The sequence below is a fragment of the Artemia sp. Qi Xiang Cuo genome, chromosome 7, assembly GCF_049724085.1.
Source record: "Artemia sp. Qi Xiang Cuo chromosome 7, ASM4972408v1, whole genome shotgun sequence".
NCBI classification, from domain to species: Eukaryota; Metazoa; Arthropoda; class Branchiopoda; order Anostraca; family Artemiidae; genus Artemia; species Artemia sp. Qi Xiang Cuo.
Genome location: NC_142800.1, coordinates 34575669 through 34602242, shown reverse-complemented (window position 1 = coordinate 34602242; position 26574 = coordinate 34575669). Strand labels below are relative to the sequence as shown.

General features: G+C 34.3%; 1 protein-coding gene across 2 annotated transcripts in view; it reads right to left on the bottom strand.

Annotated features, from left to right (window-relative positions):
• Positions 1 to 26574, bottom strand: part of sip3 (septin interacting protein 3) — a 57615-nt gene that overhangs the window by 692 nt on the left and 30349 nt on the right. For both annotated transcript variants that reach the window (XM_089091502.1, XM_089091503.1), the window contains 8 exons: positions 26468 to 26516; positions 23076 to 23306; positions 20813 to 20912; positions 14027 to 14169; positions 10339 to 10490; positions 5483 to 5696; positions 3897 to 4086; positions 1602 to 1775 (listed from right to left, as the gene is read on the bottom strand). In XM_089091502.1, coding sequence (XP_088947628.1) covers positions 1602 to 1775; positions 3897 to 4086; positions 5483 to 5696; positions 10339 to 10490; positions 14027 to 14169; positions 20813 to 20912; positions 23076 to 23306; positions 26468 to 26516 — 1253 coding nt within the window. The remainder of the gene's footprint in view (positions 1 to 1601; positions 1776 to 3896; positions 4087 to 5482; positions 5697 to 10338; positions 10491 to 14026; positions 14170 to 20812; positions 20913 to 23075; positions 23307 to 26467; positions 26517 to 26574) is intronic.

The window sequence follows — 26574 nt, the reverse complement described above, 5'->3', positions numbered from 1 at the left end:
CGACCATAATATATCTTCGGAAAAGGGGAGAACGCAAATACAAGACAAAAAATCACTCGGTGCGAAAATTTACACAGGGCTTGGAGGCAGAAAAGGTACGGTAGAGGACTGGTCGCTTTTTGATGAATTTCAACGCACGAATCATTATTTTGTTTTAAAGAATACATAGTAGAAGCAAAAGTCAACGCCAGAGTCAGGCTTGGTTAAGACTGATGTGAAATGTATATATGATACTTGGGTTATTCTTTTTAAATATATAAAGACTACGGAAATTTCTTTTTCTAAAGATTTGGAGCACAACAGACAAGGAAAGTATATATATGCCATTTTATTGGAAAAAAGGGCGTCTATATAATGTCTAGAATTGAAAAACTTTGTTAAAAAGCAAAATCGGCTTGAAAAAATCAATATTTATTAATTATACTTTGAATCAAAGCAAGACTAGTGTTATGTAATCTGTTAAATTAAATGTTTTATATGGCATTGCTGTTGAATTTAATCCTCTTGACGTTGACTGTGCCAGAAATTCTTGCTATCATACAAACTACAAAGAGACCCTTCTTTTCTGTTGGGGCTCTTTTCCTAGCATAAGCAACAATCAATTAAAAAAAAGTATGAAAGAATGAAATCTGAAGACGTCTGTAAGTCATTTTTCAAACAATCCTTAATTAAATTGTGCCAGATCCTACTATTAAAAAGAGGATATAGATTATTTCATTTTCAATATAACACTTTCAGTCTCAATTTTCTTTATTAAATCGAGCCAAGCTAAACATCATAAGGACCCCTGAGTAATTTTTATTAGAATCATTTTCAGATTCACCCGCGGAAACTTCCTATCCTACAGCCCACAAGTTTTTACATTTCATCTTCTTCCTTTTTATTTTTAGGTCAGTTTTGTCTCACGAAAGCAATTTATAATTTAGCTCATTCCTGTAGCGTCTGGAATAAGTTGAACTTCGGACAATTTTGGAAATCCTTTTTCTTTTAGCCAGAATAGAAAGATGATAAACTGATAACGCACTGTCCATGAAAGAGGCAACGAAGTGAAATTCCCAAAGGAAGTATAATCAAACATTATGGAAGCTATCCTGAAATTAAAAATACTATCGCGTCATTATTCGTTTGAAATAATGCTGGCCAGTAAATAAAAAGGGTGCTTCGCGAAATTCTTTTACAAGGACACAAAAAAAAATAACATGGTTCAAATTTATTAACAAAAAAAAAATAGCCCATTGCTATGGAGAAAGATATATATACCTCTTAATCATATATAGCCTCCTAAGTTTTTATCGCTTATAAAAATATTCAAAACTACCCTTCCTTCTAATAACCCATAGTAAAATTAATGAGCTAGCTGCTCTCTCCCCCCTCCCCCCCCTCATTGACCAGCTCTAGTTATGTATTCAATGCTAAGAGGAAAAAGGAGGGTGCTAACCTCTTTCTACTTGCAAAACCTGTGCAATGAAAAGAATGCTTGAAGTAAATAAAAACCTTTTAATATCGTAAAAAACTAAGAAATAGATAGATTATATTAGATTTTGAGCCCTAAAAAGGAAAGAAAAAGAAGCTAGCACAATTAATGTTAAAAGGGGACCAACTTTTCCGAAGAAGAAACCGCAGCATCTGAGGCACCATTAGGCAAAAAACCCTTTGGTAGTTCTTGAGCATCTGAGGCGCTAGGTCTATCGGTCTGTGTCGACTGTGATTCATTGCTCTGTGTCGCAGTTGAGGTTGATGCTTCCACTCCTTGGTTGGTTGATTGAAGATTTAGACTAAAAACAAATAGATTTCAAAAGAGGTTGTAACCACATTTAAATAAATATTACCAATTGCCAAGGCCATATCCCAGGGGATCTTGAGTTTTAACCCCCCACCCCCTTCCGAATTTTTGTCCGACCGGTTAAACAGAAGCAAAAACCCATTTAAATTAATTTTTGATGCATTTCAAAAGATTTTTATGGACCCCCCCCCCCCAAAAAAACGAAAATACCCACTCACGAACAAAAATCCTGGATACGCTCTTGCCACTTGCCCAGTGAGTATCTTTCAGTAAGTGACATTGATCAAACCTCTGAGAGGGCTCTTTTTTAAAATTTTCATAGTGAACTCGAATATTCAACGCAACATTTTTTACAAAATAAATTCTAGAATTTTGTTTTCAATTTCGAAAATCCTAGTTTAATATGTAAATCTAAGTTAGAAAAAAAAATTAATGTTCCAGGCTAAAGTGTTTAAAAAACAAAATCAAACCATTCGAAGACCATTTGAAAATTATCTTTACAAATCAAAAATGAAATCTGAACGTAGCATGTCTTGAACAGGATAATGTATTTCAAATTATCAGGAAATGAGGAAAATCAGAACTTAACAGAGATAAAACTAAATCCTGATCTTATATTGAAAACCATCAAAAATGAAAGCAGTCACATATTTTTCGTCAGGGGCAAATGATAAGAAACTTAATTTTGCTGATCAGTTCAAAACATTTAAACGATTTTTTTGTAGAATTGAAAAACAATTGGCCCCTTTATTGCTCCTTTGTCTTCTTTATCTCCCAAACTAAGTTTTAATACCCTTTGCAGAAACTGACACCTATGTTTGATGGGATAATTTATGGGGGGGGGCATTATTTCGTGAATACCACAATATATTCCAGATTGACGGTCACTGAAAGCATATTGTAATTAACTTGATTTAATCAGATTTGACAAAATTACTCAGTGTTTCCTTTCAAAATAATTGAAAGGAAATCAGTCTCAGTCAAATAAATTTGAAAATTTTGCCGTATAGAAAAAAACAACATTAAAGCTGAGCAATCAAACATAAATCATTTTATTCATACTAAAAAAAAAACTGCTATAGCCGATAAGTGGTTTTCTATACTGCAAAATTTTCAAATTTATTTGACTGAGACTGATTTCCTTTCAATTATTTTACTCATATGTTTTCATCTGCCCTTTTGCCTTAATTAATTAAAAATAAAAATTGATCCAGTAAAGTAATGACACTTCGCTTTCCTATTTTATCCACTTAGATTTTTTATCCAAGTGGCTGGAATGTTGACAAAACACGAAATTTAGACAACGAGGCAGAAGCACCTACACCCTTGTTATCAGTTATAACTAGGGAGGGTAGGGTAGTACCCTGTTAAACAAGATAAATCCAATTGCAAAGCATGCCAATCACTCATAGCATTACTCATGGGCATGAGTAATTACTCATGGGCATGGGCATGAGTATCTGGCAGAATTCAGACGCTGTCCTAAGAACGAACAGTTTTCCTATTTAAAAAGTTTTAATGGTGAGATTGGTCATATAACGAAATACTCTAGTTTAACAGAGCTGCTTTACGAGTCCGGAATTCAACTAGAAAGAACCAATTAGTGGAAAATGTATTATAAATCATTAGTTCTCGACTGCCACCCGTCGAATACATAAACATTAGAGCTTTTTTTTCAGACGAACGAAAATGATACATTTCAGCCTCATCGGCTATGAGCCCAAGTACAAATGACGGTACTCATAGTCAGTGACATTGACGGCCATAGGCTGCTTGTTCACAGTTGGAAGTTTTCACGAAACATTCTTTTTTTAAAAGTAACGATTTTTTTTAAATTTTATGGCCTATCAGGTAATGATAGGTATAGACTAGTAGGATTTGTTATCAGGTAGTGATAAAAAAGTGACGTTCCTGGATAGGGATTCAAAAGAAAGAGACGTTCAGCTATTTGACAAACCTTCTCGAATTGGTTCACCAGGATCCATAACCACTGATGGTGAATCAGATTTAAAACCTATTTTTTGGAATATGTGTTGATTTTGAACGGCAGTGTTACTATTGAGAGCGAAAAAGGTAGCTAGAACACGGCTTGGAAGAGACATAAGGAACATACTTAAGAGCCATTGCCACTGAGTTGTACTGATGAAACTGAAGCACCGCAGCATCAAGAAGAGTTTGGATATTCCGCAGACAATTTATCCGAGCTTCGATTGCCTCCCTAGTTTGACTTTCCATGGCCAACAGTTCTTCAACACTCAAACCAGTCACGGGGGTTGGAGCAGTTGGGGGAGGTGGAATGGTTCCTAAAATAGAATTGAAGTTATATCGTGAGTGTAAAAATAATTCTCTGTGGTGACTCACTTGGTGTATATGAGGATTCGATACCTATCTCGTCCATTATGCACTTTTTTAGTTTGTGTCGCCAATCCATTCAGAAGTCTTGCCACAACTTGTATAGCTTTGATAAGAGATCCGAATAAAGGACAGAAAACAAAGAGCCGACACCTAATTCAGCCGTTCGACTCCGTTCAACGTAAAAATGCTTATCTAGCAAGCTTAATTTCAACTGTTTTGGTTGATACATTGACCCAGGAAAATATTACCTGTCTCAACACTGTCATCATTCTTTTGATGTTGGTACAGAGGTAAGTTTAAAGAAAATTTACTTTGAATTATTATTTAATTACGGCTCTTGAGCCTTTCATAAGTAGATATGACCTGAGACCACTTCATATTTTGACTTTTTACCGTCAAAGTACTAAATGGAACCTTAGCTTTATACCAATCACAAAGATATTCTCTTGAGATTAGTAAATAGATTAGAATTTAATTTAAAAATTTCTTTCACAGTATGGTTGTCGAATTTGAATTATTTAGGAACTTAATCATTTTTCTGTCGAACGGTAGAGCCGACATCTAATCTTAGAAAAATATTTAACTTCTTTGGTTTTGGGCCAGAGGTAGAGATATTGAGGTTTATTGGAAATATTATCATTAGAAAACGTGAATTTTGTTTTTTATATTAAACAAAGCAGATTTTGCTTTTGAAAGTTCATGAAAGGGCAGACCCTAAAAATATTCTAGCATATCAGCTTGGAAAACATTAAAAGTCAGCTCAAAAGAAGTATAATTCAATAATTTGACAGATTTGGGAGTTCCCTGTTGTGCTAATCGCCTTGATTGAAATCTTTACCGAAACAAAGTCCATATTATTTATGCTGTATGTACATTGATTGTGTTGTCAAATTTGCCAAAGTATCAAAAATGCATACGAATTAGAGAAAGTTATGAGATAACCTTAAAATATACATAGTTGTTGTCTTCTTTTCTTTTTCGTTTTTTTTTTGGGCGGGGGGAAGGGGTGGGGAGGTTGTCATCAAATTTTATATATCTATGTTCTTGTAAGTCATTAATGCCTCTTAAAGGTGCTTTTCTCCAGGAGACTCAAATCACCACTGGGGGTAATGGTGCTGGTTTTGCTACCATTTATTTTAGGAGAAGTTTACTAAGGCAAAGGCGATTCTTGTAATATAATCATTTACATACAACTTAAAATATAAAGATGCAGGTAATTTAGCCCTTGACATTATTATTATTTCTGAGATGAAAATATGCAAATAAAGCTCTCTCCATAAAGCTTTTACTTTCAAGCCATTATTTGTTTCAAAAACTAGAAAATTTATTAACATAAATTCTTACCAAGAAGAGGCATAAATGGGAACGGAAGAGGACCGGATGGTGTGAATGTTGGTTGTGATCCACTAGCTGCTGTTGGTTCAGCCGACGCTCTGGGTGCTTGACCAGCAGCTCCGGCAGCAAAATTTGGGGGCAAAAAAAAGGGCAAACCAGGTGCTGGTGGGGCAGGTGCTGGTCTAGCTTCAGGTTCAGCTGGTGCTTGTGCTTGTCCACGTCCCTGAAAAATTGAGTTACTTTTAAATCCAGTCACTGTTTAATGGTGGTTATTTTCTGACCTGTAAGCTTTTTCTTTTTTTTTTTACTTAGGAACAGAAAACATAATAAACATTCAGACTAAATATCTTATAAGTTCTTTTTAACTGAAAGTAAGGAGCGACATTAAAACTTAAAACGAACAGAAATTATTCCGTATATGAAAGGGGCTGCCCCCTTCTCAACCCCTCGCTCTTTACGCTGAAGTTTTTTTTTATTGTTTTTAAAAACAAAAGTTGTGAGACAGAGTCAAACTTTAGCGTAAAGAGCGAGGGGTTGCGGAGGGGGCCCCTTTCATATACGGAATAATTTCTGTTCGTTTTAAGTTTTAATGTCGCTCCTCACTTTTAGTTAAAACAAACTTTTTTAATTTAATTTCTGAACGTTTTTGAATCAATGCAGCTTTGATTTTGGCTCACCGTACATGAATAATCAAAACGAAATTTGCACATTAATTTTACTTTTTTTTGGCTAAGTGGCTTTCTCGAAATTTTGTTCTGACGTAACTTACAAATTAACTTACGCAACGAACTTCTATATTCGTATATTTTTATTACGTATATTAGGGAGTTCGCTCCCTACTCAATACCTCGCTCTTTACGCTAAAGTTCAAATTTTGTTCCAATTCTATAAGAATGACCTCTTAATCACAAAGACCGTTAATTAGAATAAATAACTCTAATGGAAGTATAAAAAAACCTTTGGCTTAAAGAGCGAGGTGATGAATAGGGGGCGAACGCAATCATATACGTATCAATTTCTGTTTGTTTTAAATTTTGATGTTGCTCCTTACTTTCAGTCGAAAAAAAAATGTTTTTTTATTATTTAATTTCTTATCTTTTTTTTAAATAATGCTGGGAAATCAGGCGCCCCCTTCATAGCAATGTCCCTTCCCCCATGAAAACTTCCTACATGGAAAGATTCTACCATGTAACACCCGACCCCCCCCCCCCAACTGCCAAAAAAAAAACCTGAAAACGTCTGTATACTTCCCAATAACCAATACTATATGTATACATTGGGCAAAGTTCATAACTTGCAGACCTTCCCCCGGGGACTGTGGGGGGATTAATCATCCTCAAAGACATAATTATTGTATTTTTCGACCATGCTGAACAAAATGGCTATTTCAAAATTTTGATCCGATGACTTTGGGGGAAAAATGAGCGTGGGAGGGGGCCTAGTTGCCCTCCATTTTTTTGGTCACTTTTAAAGGGCACTAGAACTTTCAATGTCCGTCCAAATGAGCCCTCCCGCGATATTCTAGGACTACTGGTTCGCTACGATCAGCCCTGAAAAAAAATAAAAAATAAACACGCATCCGTGATCTTTCTTCTGGCAAAAAATACAAAATTCCACATTTTTGCAGATAGGAGTTTAAAACTCCTATAGTAGGGTTATCTGATACGCTGAATCTGATAATGTGATTTTAATTAAAGTTCTATGACTTTTAGAGGATGTTTTCCCCTTTTTTTCGAAAATAAGGCAAATTTTCTCAGGTAACTTTTGATGGGTGAATTTCTCAGGTAAATTTTGAGACTAAACTCGACGAAACTTATATATTTGAAATCAGCATTACAATCTGATTCTTTTGATGTATTTATTGATATCAAAATTCCGTTTTTTGAGTTTCGGTTACTATTGAGCCGGTTCGAAAGGTTGAGGTGGTTAGGGCATGTTGTTCGGATGAAGGATGACAGATTGCCGAAGATTGTTCTTTTCGGCCAACCATCTAGGGCTAAACGGAAAGCAGGTCGTCCCCGTCTGGGTTGGGAGGACGTCATAAAGAAAGATTTAAAGGAAATGGGAACTTCGGGGGCGGGTGTAAAAAGGGAGGCTTTGAATAGATTGGGGTGGAGGAGGAGCGTGCGTAGCTGTGTTGGCCTCAGGCGGCTTGGTGCTGCGATGAGTTGTTAGTAGTAGTAGCTCCTTACTTAAAGTTCGTTACAAATCTGATTCTTTTGATGTATCTATTGATATCAAAATTCCGTTTTTTAGAGTTTCGGTTACTATTGAGCCGGTTCGCTCCTTACTTACAGTTCGTTACCACGAACTGTTTTATGAGTTGAATCGCATCTATGTTTGCAATTTCTCTATCTTTGATAGTAATCTATACTTACCTCAGACATATTGATATAAAGTACGATATTTTTTAGTATAATATTAATGATTAATATCTAAGTTACTTTTAGAAGTTCAAAGAATAGTAAATCAAAGCAATTATTCAATTATGGTGTTTAAAAAGAAGGTAAAGCTAGTAAATTCGTCAATTCACGGCTCTTAAGAATTATTTTTGGCAAAGGTCCCTCTTTGCCTGCATTAGATAAAAAGCAAAAATGGTAATGAGTGCCTCAGGTTACTTACTCCTTCGACGCACCTACTTGATTAGTTTCAGCTTGCGTAGCTCAGTTTACCAAATTGACATAGTAAAATTCAAACATGAACTAGCTTTTGAAGCGTGAACACAAACTGATATAATCGGACTATATTTATCAACTTATAAGGATAAATTATTACGCAATAGAACTTTGAAATAAAATATTGGTCAACTGATTTTTGAACTATTGACCTACTGAATATGGATTGCGAATTTTATACGTATAGATTTATTTTATATTTATAGATTTAATTTATACTATATTTAACACATAGAAAGATATTAATGATACGAATCAACATTTTATTGGCCAAAATTCTGAGGAACGAATTAAAAGTGCGCAACAGAAACTTTTGACTTGTGAAACATCAAAAGTGAATTTTGACGTTTCACACATATTTGGTACTCGTCAAATGTATATTATCTAGTCCTTTTAGTTTTACCAGTTTTTAACTTAATCTGACACTGAATTTTAATCACTTTGACTAAGGAATGATTTTTCATTCCGTTATTGTTGTTTTGACATTGTTTGCCAGTTTTTTAGTTTTCTTGTTTTTCATGTTTATTGCTTCTTGTTTTTTTTATGACTCCCAAATTTGAATTCGGCCCTTAGGGGGTTGTGATAGAAATTTTACATTTATCTCACATTGTTATTTTGACAACCGAGCCCCATACCACGTGAGGGCTGATTGTCCAGAACCTCTTCCTAAGCGTGCACGCAGCTTTGAAGCACATGGATGCAGTGACGAAAGAAGCTTCTCCTTTTTCATTATTTCCCCACCCCTTCTTTGTATAAATTTTATAGTTTCTTTAGTCATGCCTTTTTAGTAGTTGGATATTAAAATCACTAATAACTTGCGCTCCTTACATTCAAAACTGGTTGGCAGGATCCAACTTCAGTTGGCTGCTCCAATATCGTTGGAAGCAGAAAATAATTTAATTACAAAGCTTGATGTTTTCTGTCTTCAGCGACCGTTCCGTTCCTATATCTGTGTGGGTTGTATCCATTTAAAAAAAGAGAATAATTTATCTGTATGGATCGGTTACTTTCGGTTCGTAAATTTCTTGCGGTACCTTCTCTAGTACCGCAACAGAAAAACAATGTAAAAATTCGGAGTGGGTGATTTTTTTGCAAAGATGCTGAGGCGAACAGAAAGTTGTCAGCCATCAAAAACTCTCGGCTCCCATTACTTTATTATCTTGAAAATGTGCTTCGTTTGTTCTACCTAAAATTTGGCAAGTTCTAAGATTTGCCAACAAAAGCAGAATGGCATTATTAATTACGTAATTGTGAGTCACTGCTTTCACTTAAGCCATTAGTTTTGGAATTAGATATTACCAGACTTTTGGAAGTTAGCTCAAGTAACACACACAAATTCTTCAAAAATGAGTTTCAAATGATAAGGAACGACTACTGAGTTCATTCTCAGCTGTAGGACCAGTTATGCTCATGCTCTTCAGGGAGTCAAACCTCAGGGTCAAGACACAGGTAGGGGACTCAAACTCCTGAAGATAATTTTACAGCACGATGTCCAGACGGCGTGACAACCCCGGTGCATTAGAAATAAAAATTGAAAAGTACTAGAGTTATTTCCCAGACCCTAAAGCCTCAAATTCTGACGACTCCGACTTCAAATTCTCTGTGGCAATTCTGACTTCTTCAGTTTTAATCCGAATCAATTCAAATTTGTAACGCTGGGTTTTACCTTCAAGTCCCGTTTAGTTCCTTGACAAGCTTTTTTCACACTTTAATTATTCTATAGTTGCCTCAAAAGTTTTAAAACAGACTTGGTTTTACCTAAAAATTGAAAATTCTATAATGTAAAGTAGAAATTGGTAGCACATAAATTTCTTTTTGCTAACAGAATAATTTCCAACCACAAAGTAACGTGGTCGAACAAGGAATCTCGTTTGGGAGGGCGATTAAAGTCGAGGACTAAATACCCTCCATTCTTCTTTTTGTAATAAGTTTGTCAGGTAAAAAAAAAATAATAAAAAAAAAATTGGAACAAATCATGCGGAGATCTAAAATAGTGCGTTCTCACTTTTTTTGGTCTTAGCAGCAATATTAAAAGCAACTAATCTTCTCCAACAATACACAGAAGAATATTTTTTTAAAGAGCGTTCAGTGGAAGGAAGAGTTCGACCCTCTGATGCACGGGTCCCTACAAACGATTATTCATGAAAAATTTCAGTTCGATTATACATGCAAAACAAAACTTCAGCAAACCTGTGGTCTGTTCCGCCTTACATCCCAAAAAGTTCCTTCAACAGGAACCCTCAAAACATCCAATCTGCAAGTAGGGCCCGTTTGTTGTCTTTGAAACCAAGATCTTAGACATACAGTATGGAATATATGATTGCAAGGCAGTTTCTTCGCTCCTGTAAAAAAATAAATAAAAAAAAAAAAAAAAAAAAAAAAAAAAAAAAAAAAACATAACGAGAAAAGTCACTAAAGAATGGAATTTCAATACTCGGGGGGTTTTCAGTTTCAAGGCAAAGACCCAAGAACTAAAAAGATTACACAAATTCCAGAGGTTCTGTAAAGAAAACTCATCAGCCATATAGGATCTCTGCAGAGAAATAACAATTTAACATACTTCGATGTCTGAAAGTCTGGCAAAATATATAATTTTGATATTTTAAGTCAACCCCAAAGGGATATTCTTCTTCTATCTCTAATATGCCTGATTGGGGCACAATTTGAATGCTTAAGCACATGGCACTTTCCATGATAACTACAGGGCAGCAATTTTCCTTCGTTTTATAATGCTATTGAGAGTCAGCGATTTAACTTTTTTTAATTGTTCGTCTCTCTATGAAAGCAAGGCAATAGCAGGGTTCTATACTGAAGTGAACCGTACCATTATTAAACATTTTTGAAGCTCCAATACCCAATAATAGCTGACATTAATATTTTAACCAAGTTTGAATTTTAGTATTGAGAGATATTCTCTAAGAATAATAAAAAAATGATTTTCTTTCATAGGAACAATCAACCAAGTCCACACAGCTTCTTTTTGTTTATTTTCCAAGGGTTTTATCAAAAAGCTATCATACTTCATAGTTAAATTTTTGTCTGGCAATGGTTCACCAGTCTGATGAAACCAGACGTATTATTTCAGGAAGGAGGAAAATTCATACCCCCGACAGCCAAACTGGCAAAACACGTGAACGTTTTTTGCAAAACGGTGTGAGGTGGATCGTGAAAATCTCAAATTTTGACGGGAGGGCAAAGCCGAGTCCCCAGTGTACATGTCTGATAAACCAAAACTAACGATTTCCTTTTATCTTCAAAACTTCAAATGTCTAGGTCTCAAAAGTTGCCCTCTCTACATTGATCTATACACTCTAACTCATTTTCCAGACCTTCAACACGACAAATTGAAATAAGTTATAATTTAGATGCTGTATAAGACGTTGAATCCCAAAACAACTTAGAAGGGTAAATAGTTTCTCATATGAACAAAAAGATAAAAAAAAAGACCATTTTACCAAAATTAATTCTTAGGCAGTTAAAACATTTCAGTCCAGAAAAGTATTTTTCAAACGACACGATTAAGCCTTCAAATAATTGAATTGAAATTTGTGTTGTTGATCATATTTATGTGGCCCAATAATATGCCTGGTTTAACTCAGGTATATTCCTATGCATGATCATAGACTTCAATATCAATTCCCTAGATAAAGGGGAAAAAATATTAAAGGGAAACACATACTAGATAATGCAACAAATGTATGTTGTTTAAAAGATAGTGAGGTATGCGTGATGCTTCACAAAAGAAAAACATAGCAGGGAAATAGCCAAAAAACAATTTTAAATACTCTCAGAAGATTAGCTCAGTTAGCCACTCATTGCCATTTGTCACATTTAAAAAGCGAAAAGGTATTCTCCCGTAGGATAGAAAAATATTGATAACAATTAAGCGTTCGATAATGTGAAAAAGAATTTGGGAATATATCAATGTTCAATGTTATGATACACTGCGCCTACTTGGAGTTAATTTCTCTTCAGATCTCTTATGGACTGAGCATCTTAGTAAAATTAGATCCTCTTGCAACAAGAAATTAGGAGTTATCCTAAGATGCAAAAGTCTTCTCCCTGACGATTCTATTCTGCCACTTTTCATCTCGTGCATCAGACCTGTCATGGAATATGTATGTCCTCTCTTCGCTGGTCCACCAAAAAGCCACATCGCTCCACTCCAACATATTCAAAATAGAGCAGTACGCGCAGCAGCCTCTGGCAACACGAAAGCTAAAACCCCACAGCTGATCCAGGAACGTTTTGATGTCGCGTCCATGTTAGTTTTCTATAAGTACTTATATTACGCTTCATCAGAGGAGCTATCAAAGCTCGTTACCGATAAAAAAAAGCCCTTGCAATTAACTCGCCAAAATACAGCTCGTTAGGACTAGTTTTAGCAGGGTACTCCGCGCCAAGAATATCTTAAAACGAGTTTCGCCCAGCAATCGGTTGCCACATGGAATAGATTGCCGGCAGAGGTAATCCCGAAAAATCCTTCCCTTGACGCGTTCAAGAGAAGGTATAACAAGTACCTCAGTGTTAGAAAATTAGGTAACTACCAGAAATAGCGGCAAATCATCATTTGTGATGGAGCCGTGAAGCCTATAATAAAAAAAAAACAAAACAACAACAACAAAAAACAAAAACAACCTAGTAATAATAACAAATGAAACATAAAGGAGGACAATCTGATATATAATTATTCTGAAGCTAATTATTACCTAAATTATGCATTTAAATTTTCTTTGTAAAATAATTTGGAACAGATTATACATTTATAAAGATAAATGCAGCTCGTTATAGCCCTTATACTATTATGTTGCAATAATAAACAAAAACATGTCCAACAAAAATACTGACAAAAACGTGTTTTCACTTCAACAATAATCTCAAGACAAATTAAGAAATGAAGCATTTTTGTGTATTTAGAGAAATAGGGGTATGTAATCTTTTTGCGGCATTTTTTTTTTGGAAGTAAAGAGTGAAGTTGCAACTATATCCAATTGAAAATTAGTGCTTCGCAGAGTATGTAACAGATATGTATAAACTAATGTAAATTAACCAACTCATGAAATTTCCCTATGTTGTAAGATTACGCAAAACTACAGCTTTACTGAAAACACAATATTCACACGTAAGAGACAAAAGCATTCTATTTATATACCGTAAAAAACAGTACTCTATATTTCGACTGTACAAAAAATCCTATATTACTTTGTGTTTTAAGTAAAAAACTAGTTTTTGAAATGCTACATACATAGGGAAATATCATCAGTCGGTTTATGTCAGTTGAATTTGAATAATAGAGCTTGAATCCGATTCAAAATTTTTTGGAAAATTTTTCTTATTGACAGTTTCTTAGTAAATGTGTCTTTGAACGTTTGATTACTAAGGGCCGTGGTTCACTCTTTAATAGGTTGCAGCTATTGCTACAACTTGATTTCTTTCTATAGATTATTGCTCTTTCGTGGTCATAGCTCACAGACCTAATATCTTACAGAGCTTACAGGCTAAGAAGAGAGCCCTATATACTTCCTTTAGGAGTAAATTTCTTTATTCAATTTAACCACTAGTTCAATAGCCACTTCAATAGAACGGTTCAAAAAGCACACTGTTTTTTCTAGTATTCTTTTAAAAATGTTTCCCTCTTGATGTAATCAGAGCTAGGTGTGAGAATACGTGTTGGGTAGAAATCTATTCACAAGGAAGACACAGTCACTGACGCCGCGTCAGCCTTACCTATGAATGTAGCGGTTTTATTAGGTTAGTTAAACCATATAATTTTGCTACAGCCACAATCCACATGCCATTTTGCGTCAGACACACGTGTCAATATGAATTCAGGCAAGAATTTAAAAGTTAAATCTAGCGCGCTGTATATTTCACTTACCAACAGTCATTTCTTCGCGGCAGATGATGCAGACATTGTCGCCGTTCCTAAGTTCCTCTTCTGTAGCATCTGGATAAAGTTCGTTCATATTTCTTATTGCTCGACGAGACATGATAACATCATTCAAGGATTTTTTGAAAGACCTGAGGGCAGAAAATCAATCAGCTCTTAAATAAAGTACTTCTGGAACAAGGAAATTGAAAATGTAATAGGCCTATGGAATATCATAGACCATAGGAAAATTACGAAAAAAGATTTTTTTTTTTGGGGGGGGGGGTAGATTTAAATTAGAACTAAGTCTTTTGCTTGGTCTTCCCAATATGCCAATACTAATAAATACCCAGAGCTCAATATTAGTCAGTTTCCCGGAGACTTTGTTACAATTGGTATATTAGCCTAAGATACTTCAGCAGTTAGTAAACAGCTATGAATATACCTGATTTCCTTTCTTAGTAGTCAAATCTACTTGGCATTTTATTTTAACTTTTTTAGAGGAGAGTTCTTCTCACTGAAAAATTAGCTTTAAAATTTCGCTGGTCTTGTAAAACTACAACAGCTTTAATTTTAGCCACTGAATATCTGGAGTCAATAGATTGAACTGCGTTCTTCTGATCGGATTCACCTAAATTCTGAAACCTATATTCAAGATGCTTGAAAATTAAAGGAGACATCGCCTTTTATTCGAACATAGGGCATTTTAGTTTTTCGAATTCTAAAACTCCGAAGAAACCTTAGTTAAAAATAAAAAAATCTTTCGGTCAGCAATGATAAGAAGTACAATTTAAAATGCAATAAAAAATTAATAGCTTTATCTGCCTTGTCAAACCTTCAGATAGAGAGTAGGTGATTCTTTATGCTCAAACGAGTGAGCATTAATAGAAATTAATTTTAAAAACCTTTTCCACAAAGGAAGCAATTCAAAGAAAAGTAAAGAGCTCCATTGAGCCAAAAATGAGCAGATGTAAAGTCAAATAATCTTCCAAGCGTAAAACTACCACAAAAAACTATCAATAAATAATGAAACTCAAAAGGAACAGAAATTACAAGAAATAGCCGAGTAAAACTCAAGACGAGAAAAAATTAACAAGAGTAGGGCTGATATCTCCATGCCTTCTCAAGACCAGAACATAATTTACGCTTTACTGAAAAAAAACTTTATTAATTGTTGATGTAAAATGCATAAGATACAAGCCCCAATCGTAGCCATTTAGTTCGTTGAACTCGAATTCTTCAGTAACGAAAGGGAGTCCTTTCCCACTGTATTGTGGCAACTTCTAATTTAAATATAACATTCAGTTTGTTGTGTCTGAGACGTCATAATAATGTGTGAAAACTGTAGGTATGAATGAAGTAGGAATAGTAGTAGTAGCAGTAGTAGTAGTAGTTTTAGTTTTAGTACTAGTAGTAGTAGCAGTATAGGAACATGAAAAAAATACATCAAAAGGGGGTAACCAAAGAATTATTAAAATTGGTCTTGACATATTACATACTGTTACAAAAGAAAAGAGTGCTCAATGGAAATTTTTATAGCATCTTAAATGACAGAAAACGATTTGGGAAAATAATAGAAGACAATATTAATACTCAAACTAATGATTTGGGGCTTAAAATATCTGTATTATTAATTGTTGACGTAGAATACATAAGATATAAGCCCCAATCGTTGTCACATGGTGCGTTGAACACGAATCCTTCATCATCTTAAGAGAGCCCTTTCCCACTGTACTATGGATACTTCTAATTTAAATATAACATTCAGTTTGAGGTGTCTGAGAGATCATAATAATGTTGAAAACTTTATAGTCATGAATGATGATGAATGCCATCATAGCCGTAGGTTAGTAGGAGTAGTAGTTGTTGTTGTAGTAGTAGTAGTAGTTGTAGCTGTAGTAATGAACTCAAATTAATGATACGGGGCTTAGATTATTAGTATTATTATTTTTTTACGTAAACTGCATAAGACATAAGCCCCAATCGTTGCCACGTAGTGCGTTGATACTGAAACCTAAATACTGAAACCTCTATTGAAGATGCTTGAAGGTCAAAGGACACATCACCTTTTCTTCGAAATAGGGCATTTTAGTTTTTCAAATACTAAAACTCGACAGAAACCTTAGTTAAAAAAAAAATTAATCTTTAGTTAGCCCTGGAAACCACTAAAACCTTAAAGCAAATATTTTAAAGCAAAATCAACGGCGTTCCACCGGATTCGAGACTGTATGTGTATAAAGTGGACTGTTCACACTGAAAACTGACAAGATGAACTTGGATCGGTATTAATAACATTGTTAAATAAAGTCGGGTTGCATTTCCCGTTCAAATATAAGAAGTAGAATTTAAAATGCAAAAAATATATAATAAATAGATAAATAAATGACCGTGGATTGTCAGTTTAATTGACATATACTGATAATTATTCCTTAAAGTTCTGATGATTTTTTATTTATGAAAGTAAAAAAAAGTGAAAACACTTAAAACGTATTCTGTTTTCAGTAAAGCGCAAATTATGTTCTGGTGATGAGAAGGCATGTGGTTTATCAGCCCTACTCATGTTAATTTTTGCCCGTTTTGAGTTTTATTATTTATTGATAGTGATTTGTGGAAGTTTTACGCTTGGAAGATTATTAGACTTTATTTCTGCTCGTTTTTGGCTTAATGGAGTTCTTTGCGTTTCTTTGAAAAGCTTGCTTTGTGGAAAAAGTTTTTAAATTAATTTATTTTCGTTTTTTATTGACATAGTCTTATTCATGAATACAATAATTTATATGTTTTCTTTTTTTTCCTATAAGAATCCATAGTTTGGGTTGCTATTTGTATGTTGAAGAAAATTTTTCAACAATTTTGAATCCTGACAAAACCAATGTTTTTTAATTTAATTTTATAACTCCCAAAGTTGACCTGAAAAATAAAACTTAATATCATTCCCAAAAGGTTGTATCTATGCTCTTTGACAACCCGGATACACTTACACTCTTTTTATTTATTTAAATTGTAGCAGCAGAGGTAGTAATAGTAGTAGCGCCAAAAGCTTCAACTTAATACCCCCAGTCGTTCTCGATACATTGCTGAGGTGTCTTATTGGCAACCATAAACACAATGCCTTTTGATTTAGTTTGAAGCAACATTTAGTTTTAAAGTAAAATGAACCAATTGCATAATTGTGGGGGTTGAAATGCCTAATATCCTTAAAGCTGGACCATTCTACTATGCTGAACAAAATGGTTGTCTCAAAATTTTGACTGGATGCGTTTGGAAAATGAATGGGCTTGAAAAAAGGTTGCTTGCCCTCCAATCTCTTTTACAGCCCTTGTCCTGAGGACTGTTTGGAGGTTGACATCCCCAAAGACATAATTACTGGACCTTTCAACAAGGCTGAACAAAATAGATCTATTAAAAGTTCGATCGGATATTTTTTTGAGATTGATGGGCTTGAGGGGCAGGGGGGGGGGCTGATTGCCTTCCATTCATTTTTGACTCTTAAAGTGGGCACTAAGGCTTCCTACTTCCAATCAAATAAGCTCCATCCGATCCAAAGCTTATACGACCACCCGTTCCATAAAAACCTTACATGCCCCGGGGCATAGCTCATAACCCTTGCCCATGGGCTCTGGCGGAGTGTGTTCACCCTAAAGACATTGTTATATGATTTTTGCACTATTGGTAACAAAATAATTATCTCAAAATTTCAATTGAATGCGGTTCAGGACAAGAGGATGTCAGGGAGGGGGCTAGTTGCTCTCCATCGTGTTTGAATCTTAAAAGGGAGCTAGAATTATACATTTCCAATCAAATGAGCCTCTTCTAGAGTTTACACAACCACCCCTTCCATAAAAACCTTATATGCCCCTGAGACATTACTTACAACCCTTACCCCGAGACTCTGGGGGATTCTGTCAACCCCAAAGGCCTTATTATATTATCTTTGGACTATTTTTGAACAAATGCCTATCTCAAATTTCTATCGTATACATTTGTGAAAATACGATGGGGGGGGGGGTGGCTGCCCTCCAATCACTTTGACTCATAAAAAGGGCACTAGAACATCTGATTTCCAATCAAATGGCATAACTTATGACCCTTGCGCTGGGAACTGTGGGGGGGGGGCGGGGTTGTCATCCCCAAAGACATAATTTCCAGATCTTTCAACTACGCTGAACAAAATGTCTTATCTCAAAATTTTGATTAGATGTGTTTTGGGAATAGATGGGCGTGGGGGGAGGGGGTTTGTTGCCCTCTAATCACTTTTGACTATTAAAAAGGGCAGTAACCCTTTTAATTTCATATCGATTGAGCCTTTTCGAAGTTTCTACAACAATAAATGGTCATCTCAAAATTTATATCAGATGTATTTCGGGAAAATACAAAGTGTTGGGGGGGGGGTATCGACCCTCTGATCACTCTGAATCTTAAAAGGGCACTATAACTTCTGATTACCAATCCAATGAGCCTATTCTGAACTTTATACGATCACCCTTTCTATATAAACATTATATGCCCCCAGGGCAAAACTTAAAACCCTTGCCCTGAGGGCTGTGGGGGAGGAGGTTTGTCATCCTCAAAGACATAATTTATGGACCTTTCAACTACGTTGAACAAATTGGCTATCTCAAAATTTTGATTTGATGTGTTTGAGGAAATGGTCGTCGTGGGAGGGGGTTAGTTGCCCTCCAATAACTTTCGACTGTTAAAAAGGGCACTAGCCCCTTGAATTTCCAATAAAATGAGGCATTTTTGAAGTTTCTACGACAACAACTTCGATACGAAATGCCTTGGTCTAAGATAAAGTTTATACGACCACCCTTTCTATGAAAACCTTATATTCTCCCAGGACATAACTTACAACCCTTGCCCTGAGGGCTGTGGGCAGAAGCCAAATTGGCAAGGCAGTTTTTTTTCCTTTTATTTAGATTGTCGAAGAAATTTCTACGACAACTTCTTCGATACGAAGTGCCCTGGTCTAAGACACCCCCCCCCCCCAAAATAATAATAATAATAATACAAGTTGCCCACATCGCTCTTTACTATGATTTACTTAATAATGAAAAATGAGCTGCTCAGAAGACAAATTGATAAGTCAGTTTTTTTTTCTTTTGCTTAGATTTTAGAGCAAGAGCATTTAACTCTTTATTTCGTACGTTCACAAAATATTTATCAGAATATGAATTAGTTAAAAAAGATAAAACATTCCTTTACCCATCAAAATAATTAAATTAGAAGTCACCTCAACCTTGTCATAACAAAAAATATACTTGCACATTTTCTCAAAGCAATTAGGCATCGAAAAAAACTGGACATTTCTCACATCGACAAATTGATAAACTGAAATCAAAACACCAATGTGTTTCTTTTTAATTTTCTCCATTCTTTGTTTAATACACTAACTAGATTTGGCGTCTCAGTATCAAAATACTGCTTCCTCCAAAGTTTATTCACAGAGAAATTTATCCAGCACGATTGAATACTCAAGTTTGACGTTTCAAAGTAAGACTGTTCTAAAAATACCAAGCTTTTTGCCAATTGGTTTCACTAAGCGTAACTGAACAAAATGTTTGCACAAACTTTCCTTTTTTATGACCCTAAGAACGGCTTTTTTTTCTTTTCTTAAAAAAAAAAAAAAAACAAAAAACAAAAAAAACTGCCAAGTGTTGTGTAATGTTGACTAGAATAACTGGACTTATGTAAAAGTTGTACTGGTTGAAAATACACAAAAACCATATATGTCTTTAGATACATCATCTACATCCAGCGTGCCATTTTAAACTTCCAATATATTCTTTTCATAATTTAAGAAGGAAATTGATATTAATACGCTTTTAAGTTGATATGCTAATTCCGTTTCTGCAAAGACAGCTTTATTGGCAAAAAATCTTTTACTAGAGTCCAGAAGCAAACTTAATGGGATAGAAATCCGGGACAAACGCCTTTCGCCTCTAAATAAATACACGGTAATTTCGGTTGTTACTTAGATCACAGATTATCCTGGCTGGATGGTGGATTAAAGCATGTAAACTTCCAGTGACTAGTATGTTCATAGTATTGTTGTTGTATTGTAGATTCATAGTAAATATGTTCATAGTATTGCTGTTGTTCTTAAAAGCTTTCTTTTTCTGTTGCAACCAAATTCATATATTCCTTGTATGAATGTTCATCACCGTGATTTTTTCAATTTCCCTATCATTATGCATTTGACATTCAAAGGGCTACTGGAAATTCCTTAAAAGATTACTTGCAGGAAAACCTAGCATAAAAGAAAGAATTCCTTTAAAATTCACTTGAAAAATAATGTACTTTTCCCAAAGCGTTGTCTTATATTTATTTTGTTTTGTAAGTTCCATAGCATCACCATTTCCTTGATGGAAATATCAAACAAAATTTATTGCCTTTTAATAAACCCTAATATTTATTTCACAAACTTCAAAGCAAAAGGTTGACAATTAATTATTTAACAGTTAATATAAGAAGGAAGCTTAGAATATAAGTAATACCAGCCACCGAGCAAATACTATATTTCTCAGCTACAGCTACACCAAGCAGTGGCGTCAATTCACAAAAATTTGGGGGATGTACATGTATTTTCAAAAAACCAATCCAAGGTAAATTCTTCGTTTTTTCGATGAAAATACCGAAAAGGCATTATTGAATGAAAATATCCCCCGAACTAGGTGTTTGCGAAATCTCGGAGGAGGCTCAAGTCCACCTATACCCCCATGTGACGCCATTGACATCAATATAATTGGGAATTGTTTTAAAATTTGAAAATTACTTGATTGTAAGAAAAGAACTTACCTCAGAGTTAGGTACATTGGCCGAATAGCAAACAACGGGATTGTGTATACTTTGATCATGATTGCCATGAAAAGGGCATATAGAATGACTTTGAAGAATCCTACAGAAAAAGAAAAAATTATTAACAAACATATATTATAAGCCCTATAGTTTCACCGACCTGGTGGTCAAATCGATAATACGATTAGCAAAGACTTATTCCATTGGACCATCTGATATTTGAAACTAATTTCATTTGATAATTTGACAAACAGACTATTGTTTTGATTGGAAAATCAACTATATTCATTCTAAGCCACAGGTCGGCTTCAAATTATAAAAAAAATCAAATATAAAAATGTGAAAAGCATTAATTGACACGAAAGCTATTGTTTTTTGCGCTGGTTTATGATTCGAAATTTATAAAGCCCACTTTTTTTAATTTTTCATTACCATTTTGTCATCCTTTGATTCACTTTTGTTTACAAAGAAGAAAAAAAGGTTTAACCACTACAATTCCTATTTTATCCAAATAGCATACGTTATATTTCGTCGCCTTTTTACTATTCAAAAATTTCGCCAAAATACAATTTATAATTCCATTAATCCCAGCATAGATACTGAACTGATCAATTTAAAAGTGACTTGGGGGGGGGGGGGTAAGTGCCACGTATATTACTATTGTTGACTTTGTACAAGCAATTAGAAGAGGAAATTAAAAGAGACTTCAGCCTCCTTTTTCTTTGGGAAAAACAGTGAACAAGTGAATACAAAAATTGGTACCGTAAATATAATCTAGCTTTTTACAATGAAATGAAGAAAGCGAAAACAAAAGTACTGGAAAAACTACCAAACACACTTCCCGAGTTTAGGCACGAATTCTTCACAAATAGTTGAACAAAAGGTATGCTCTTAATGCAAAACAGTAGAAGTTGCATCTATGCTGGTTGATGTGCTACTTTTTGGTCATTGATCATACTTTACGTTGGGAGTTTTTCCCCGAATAAAACAGGAAAATACAGGGTTGCCAAAGGCTCAGGAACAACAAATAATTAAGCAATCCGTACCAAAATGATTTGCAAGAAACCAAAACACAAAAATACAAAAAAACTAAAGTTGCATCTTCATCTGGTCTTTTCGTTAAAACACTGCTATTCAATTTTTGAATACCGTAACCATAAGAAATCCTCCCCCCCCCCAAAAAAAAGCTTACCATAAAAAAAAACCCATTTGGAGCAATTTAAATATAACTTATTGACTCTTGATGATCAAAAGTATATAATGAATTGAAACTTGAGAAAAGGTACCAATGCAGCAAACTAAGGTAAATCCGTAATAAATCATGAACGATGGCAACCCTAGTTAAGGTGTCAAAATAAGGAGGATTATTCTACAATGCTGCCATCATTTACATTAAACACTTATTAAACACTAAACATTAAACACTTCCGGAAACGTAAGCTAAACTTATCAGTACTGTCAAATGATCTTGGCTTATTCCAAATACTTTTAAACAGCCATCAATTTTACTCTATAAATATAAACTATGCAAGCTACCAAAGAAGTTATTCTTAATATTGTCTTCATTTACTTGAGCAAAGACATCGGGGGTTTGTTATGATTGAAATACGAGATTTTTCACAATATCTATTTCTTAGACTACTGGACATAACGCTAGCAGAGTACAAACTCCAGTTATATTATTCGGCTATACTGTCGTTCAATTGTAATCAGGCCTTCAATGAGATAACACCGAAAACCACTTCAAAAGTGAATTTAACAGCTTGTACAGAACCCGTTTCATATATACTTTATATGGTTTTGTCACAATAATTATTATTTACTGACAAACACACCTACAACAACGCAAAAAATACTGAAAAATTAAAGGAAAAAATAAGAACATTCACATTAGCAAAACAACAAAACAGTCATATAAGTTACATGAGAAAAAAAATAATAAAAAAACACTCATAATTCAAACAAGAATAGCCTACTGAACCATGGGTGACCTGTTGTTTTGTTTTTATACTTTCCACGAAGTTTTGATGCTGTGATTTCTGGATCTGCGATGCAATATTTACTGTTCAATCTTGTGCTTTGTGTCCTCAGTTCTTACTAAATCCCTTATTTAAAAAATTGTTCGGCTAAAAGCCTCAAAATTTAATTTTAGTTCACCTTAAAACTATGAAAAGTTCACTACCCTTTTTTTGGGCAAGATGGTATAAAGCATAGATTCATTGATTATTTATATCTGTGGGTACAATAAGCAAAATTAACTCACCAATAACAAGGTCCAAATACAAAACATAGACTGTTTTATTTTCCCATGGAGTGTCTGACCTCGAATCAATGGTGTGAAGCAGATATTTCACAGCTGTTGACGCAGCAATTGTCAGTAGAATTGCATACTCAAATCCAAAGACTAACTGTACACTGGCACCCTTCGTAACCGTCGATAGGTAAGCCGAGTATATGAAGTAGGTATCCAAAAATGATAGCATTACAAGAAGTGCTAGAATACGAGAAAAAGCAAAAGATTAAATATCTTGCATTAAATGTTAATGCATCAAATATTAAAATCTAATTTCAATTAAAAAAGTAAAAGATGTGTAAAGCGGTAATTTGGCTATTTGGTAATTACAATGGTAAAAGAATATGTGTAAAACGGTAATTTGGTTATTGGTATTAAAAAAGTAAAAGAAGGTGTGCAAAACGGTAATTTGTTTATTGGTAATTAAAAAGTAAAAGGTGGATAATTTCGTGTAAAACTGTAACAGCCAAGGGTTGAAATATTTCTTTGATCTTAACTGCTGACTCAACTTTTAAATTATGAAGTTAGCTTATTTAATTTGTTACTTTTCTTATTGTGGGACTTTGTTTTTTACATTTTCCCTTGATGTTTACTTGTATGTTCCATGTGGAACATGCAATTTTGCAACAAACCTTCACCTTCAACTGTCACCAAAAAGATATTTACATAACTAGATTAATTAATTCAGATTTATTAATTAACCGAGCCAGAATAATGATATTACTCAAACCTCGTTTAGACAATTATCTAAACAAATAATAAAAAAAAGGAAAATTTACATATTTACGCATGTTTCAAAGTATTTTTCAACCTGAAAAAAAAACTGCAGGGTAAATTCAAAAACAGAACTCGTTAGATGGATAAGACTGAATCTCAGCTATTGAATGATATCAAAATGTTATCTCTCGTTGAAACATTAATACCATAGGACTTACAAACAAAATAGACACACAAAATAGAACAGGCAATACAAATCTTAAGATCCTTATAAAATCACAAGTTTGACAGCTGAATAAGACGTAACAGCGGCAGGTTTTTGATTTCAAAATACTTGTATGTGCTGGGAATTCTGTTGAACTAGATAATATGTGGACAAAAATTGGCCTATCAATATAGACTATCAATCTAAACGCCATTATTATCAAACACAGGCGGTAAATTCCCGAGTAAAAAAAATTCCAAGGTTTAAACATAAGCAATTCAAAATGCTGGTTGAATTTCGGCTTTGGGGGGAGGAAAATGAAAACTTTAAGACTTAGTTTTCAGGGAGAGGGTGTTGGAGATTAAAACAGATACTTTTCTTCGCCAGAAAAGTATTATATTTTGTTGAATATTACAGGATTTGCCTATTCTTTTTTCTACAGCCTTTTGTCTTCTGCAGCGGGAAGGGGCGAGGAAAATTATTGTCTATAAATTATTAATCAATAAATTGTTTATAATCTGCACCTATAACGTGTTTGAAGCTATTCCTTTACGTATCGTTTATTTTTTGTTTAAATATTTTAGTTCCGACAATTTATTTTAGAGATAGACCAACAAGTAGCGAATTTTAGTCTTACCCCCTGCGGGTTAGTCTTGCCCCCCCCCCCTCCCCTAATATAAATTCTGGAGCTACGCTTCTGATCACGGATAAAAAACAGCAATGAAACAACAGAGAATTTACCGACGTCAGCGAAAATTGCTCAGACCTTAAAAATATTTTGGGCTTTATTTCAAGATCCGTTTAAAGCAAAATACGTATATAAACTTAAATAAAACTCAAATAAAAGGAGAACTCTAAAACTGAATTGAACTTTCCGCAGGGGGGGGACTAAAATTTCGAAACTTATTGTAAGCACTCAAATAAAGGGAAATCAGGTAGCTTCATATTCATAATTTAAGAGGAGTATGATGACCCGAAGGAACAGGCTTTACTTGAAACGGCAAAACTTTTTTACACATTGAACAAGAGAGAAAGAAGGCGAGGAACAAATTATTACTTCCCACGCTACACGCTACAAGCACCCATGATTCGGATTCACACTGGTTTTAATATCAATACCAGATAATGTGATTCTCCTCTGTTCTCTCTCTTTTTTTTGTCAATCAAAGGGAATCAACTCGCAGCACCAGCAATGAAATTCGTGCTTTGTAAACCGACCCAGGAACAGTATTTACTTGAAACAGTGAAAACTGCCCTTTTACACATTAAACAGCAGAGAAGGACGTTACGAGCACTCGTGATTCAGATTCACAATGGTTTTAATACCAACACCGAATAATCCGATTCATCTCTTTTCTCTTTCTGTCCGTTTTTTTTTTCTATTGTACATTATCGCTTTGTAAAACATATCAAATCATGTAAAAACATAATAAAACTATTTTTACTTTCTTTTTCAAAATGCAACTGCGGCACCTGACCCAAGGATAAGCCACAAATTTATTTGGCACAGACTTCTTGACAATAGCAAAATTGTTTTCGGAAAACTACACCCAGTCTTAACTACAAACTGTTTAAGCATCAACAGTTTCATCAACGATGGAACCAACTATTTATTAAATTTATGATGTTTTTAATATTTTTGAAGGTGGTAATAATCTTTTCTTTGCCCACTAAACAAAATTGTGAAAAAAAATAGCAGAGCAACAACAAAAACAAATAGAACAACAATCAAAACTATAAAATGATGGCAATAAGAGAAACTAACGAAAAAAAAATCACAACAACAAAGTTCACTAGTATGCAATGAGTCTGGTAAGAAAAGTAAAAGATAAAGTTGAAGGTAATGGAGTAAGTACTTAATAAATGACAGAATGACAGAATTATGCACAAATATCCATACGTATGCATAATTTCAAAGGCGTTTCTCACGATTATCTTTAAGGAAAAAAAACTCGTCGGAACTACAACAGGAACACTCTCTATCTCTTTATTATTCAGCTATAAATTAACACAAGGTTGGGATGAAAACGAAATTAGAAAATAGACTACGTTTAGTCAAACAATGAAGCTTGAAGCTTGGATCTAGTAAATGTATGCAAATTCAACAAACTAGTAATTTTATGTAAAGCAAATAAAAGAACAAAAGCATTTACTTCTCCCAACCCCCTAATTCAAACTGATCAACCCAAAATAAACATCATTTGTATTTTATAGCGGAATGAAGACCAAGCCTGCAGCTCAGCAGAGATAAATATTCCTAAGATGAGGGCGTTTATTAATATTTTCTTCACATTAGCTGCGATAAAAAATAATAATAAAATTATAAATGACGGGAAATTATAGAAAAAATAATCAATTAACAACTGTACTTTCCTTCCGGTTCCACTACTACCCATACTTTCATATATGAAAAATTTATTTTAAAGTGGTTAATACTTACAGCTAACACGCATGTGAAAAAGCCATGAAATAACGGGGCTTCTCTCCATCTAAAAGAAAAAATCAATAAAAAGGTTCAGCTTAAAATGAGATATGAAAATTAAATGA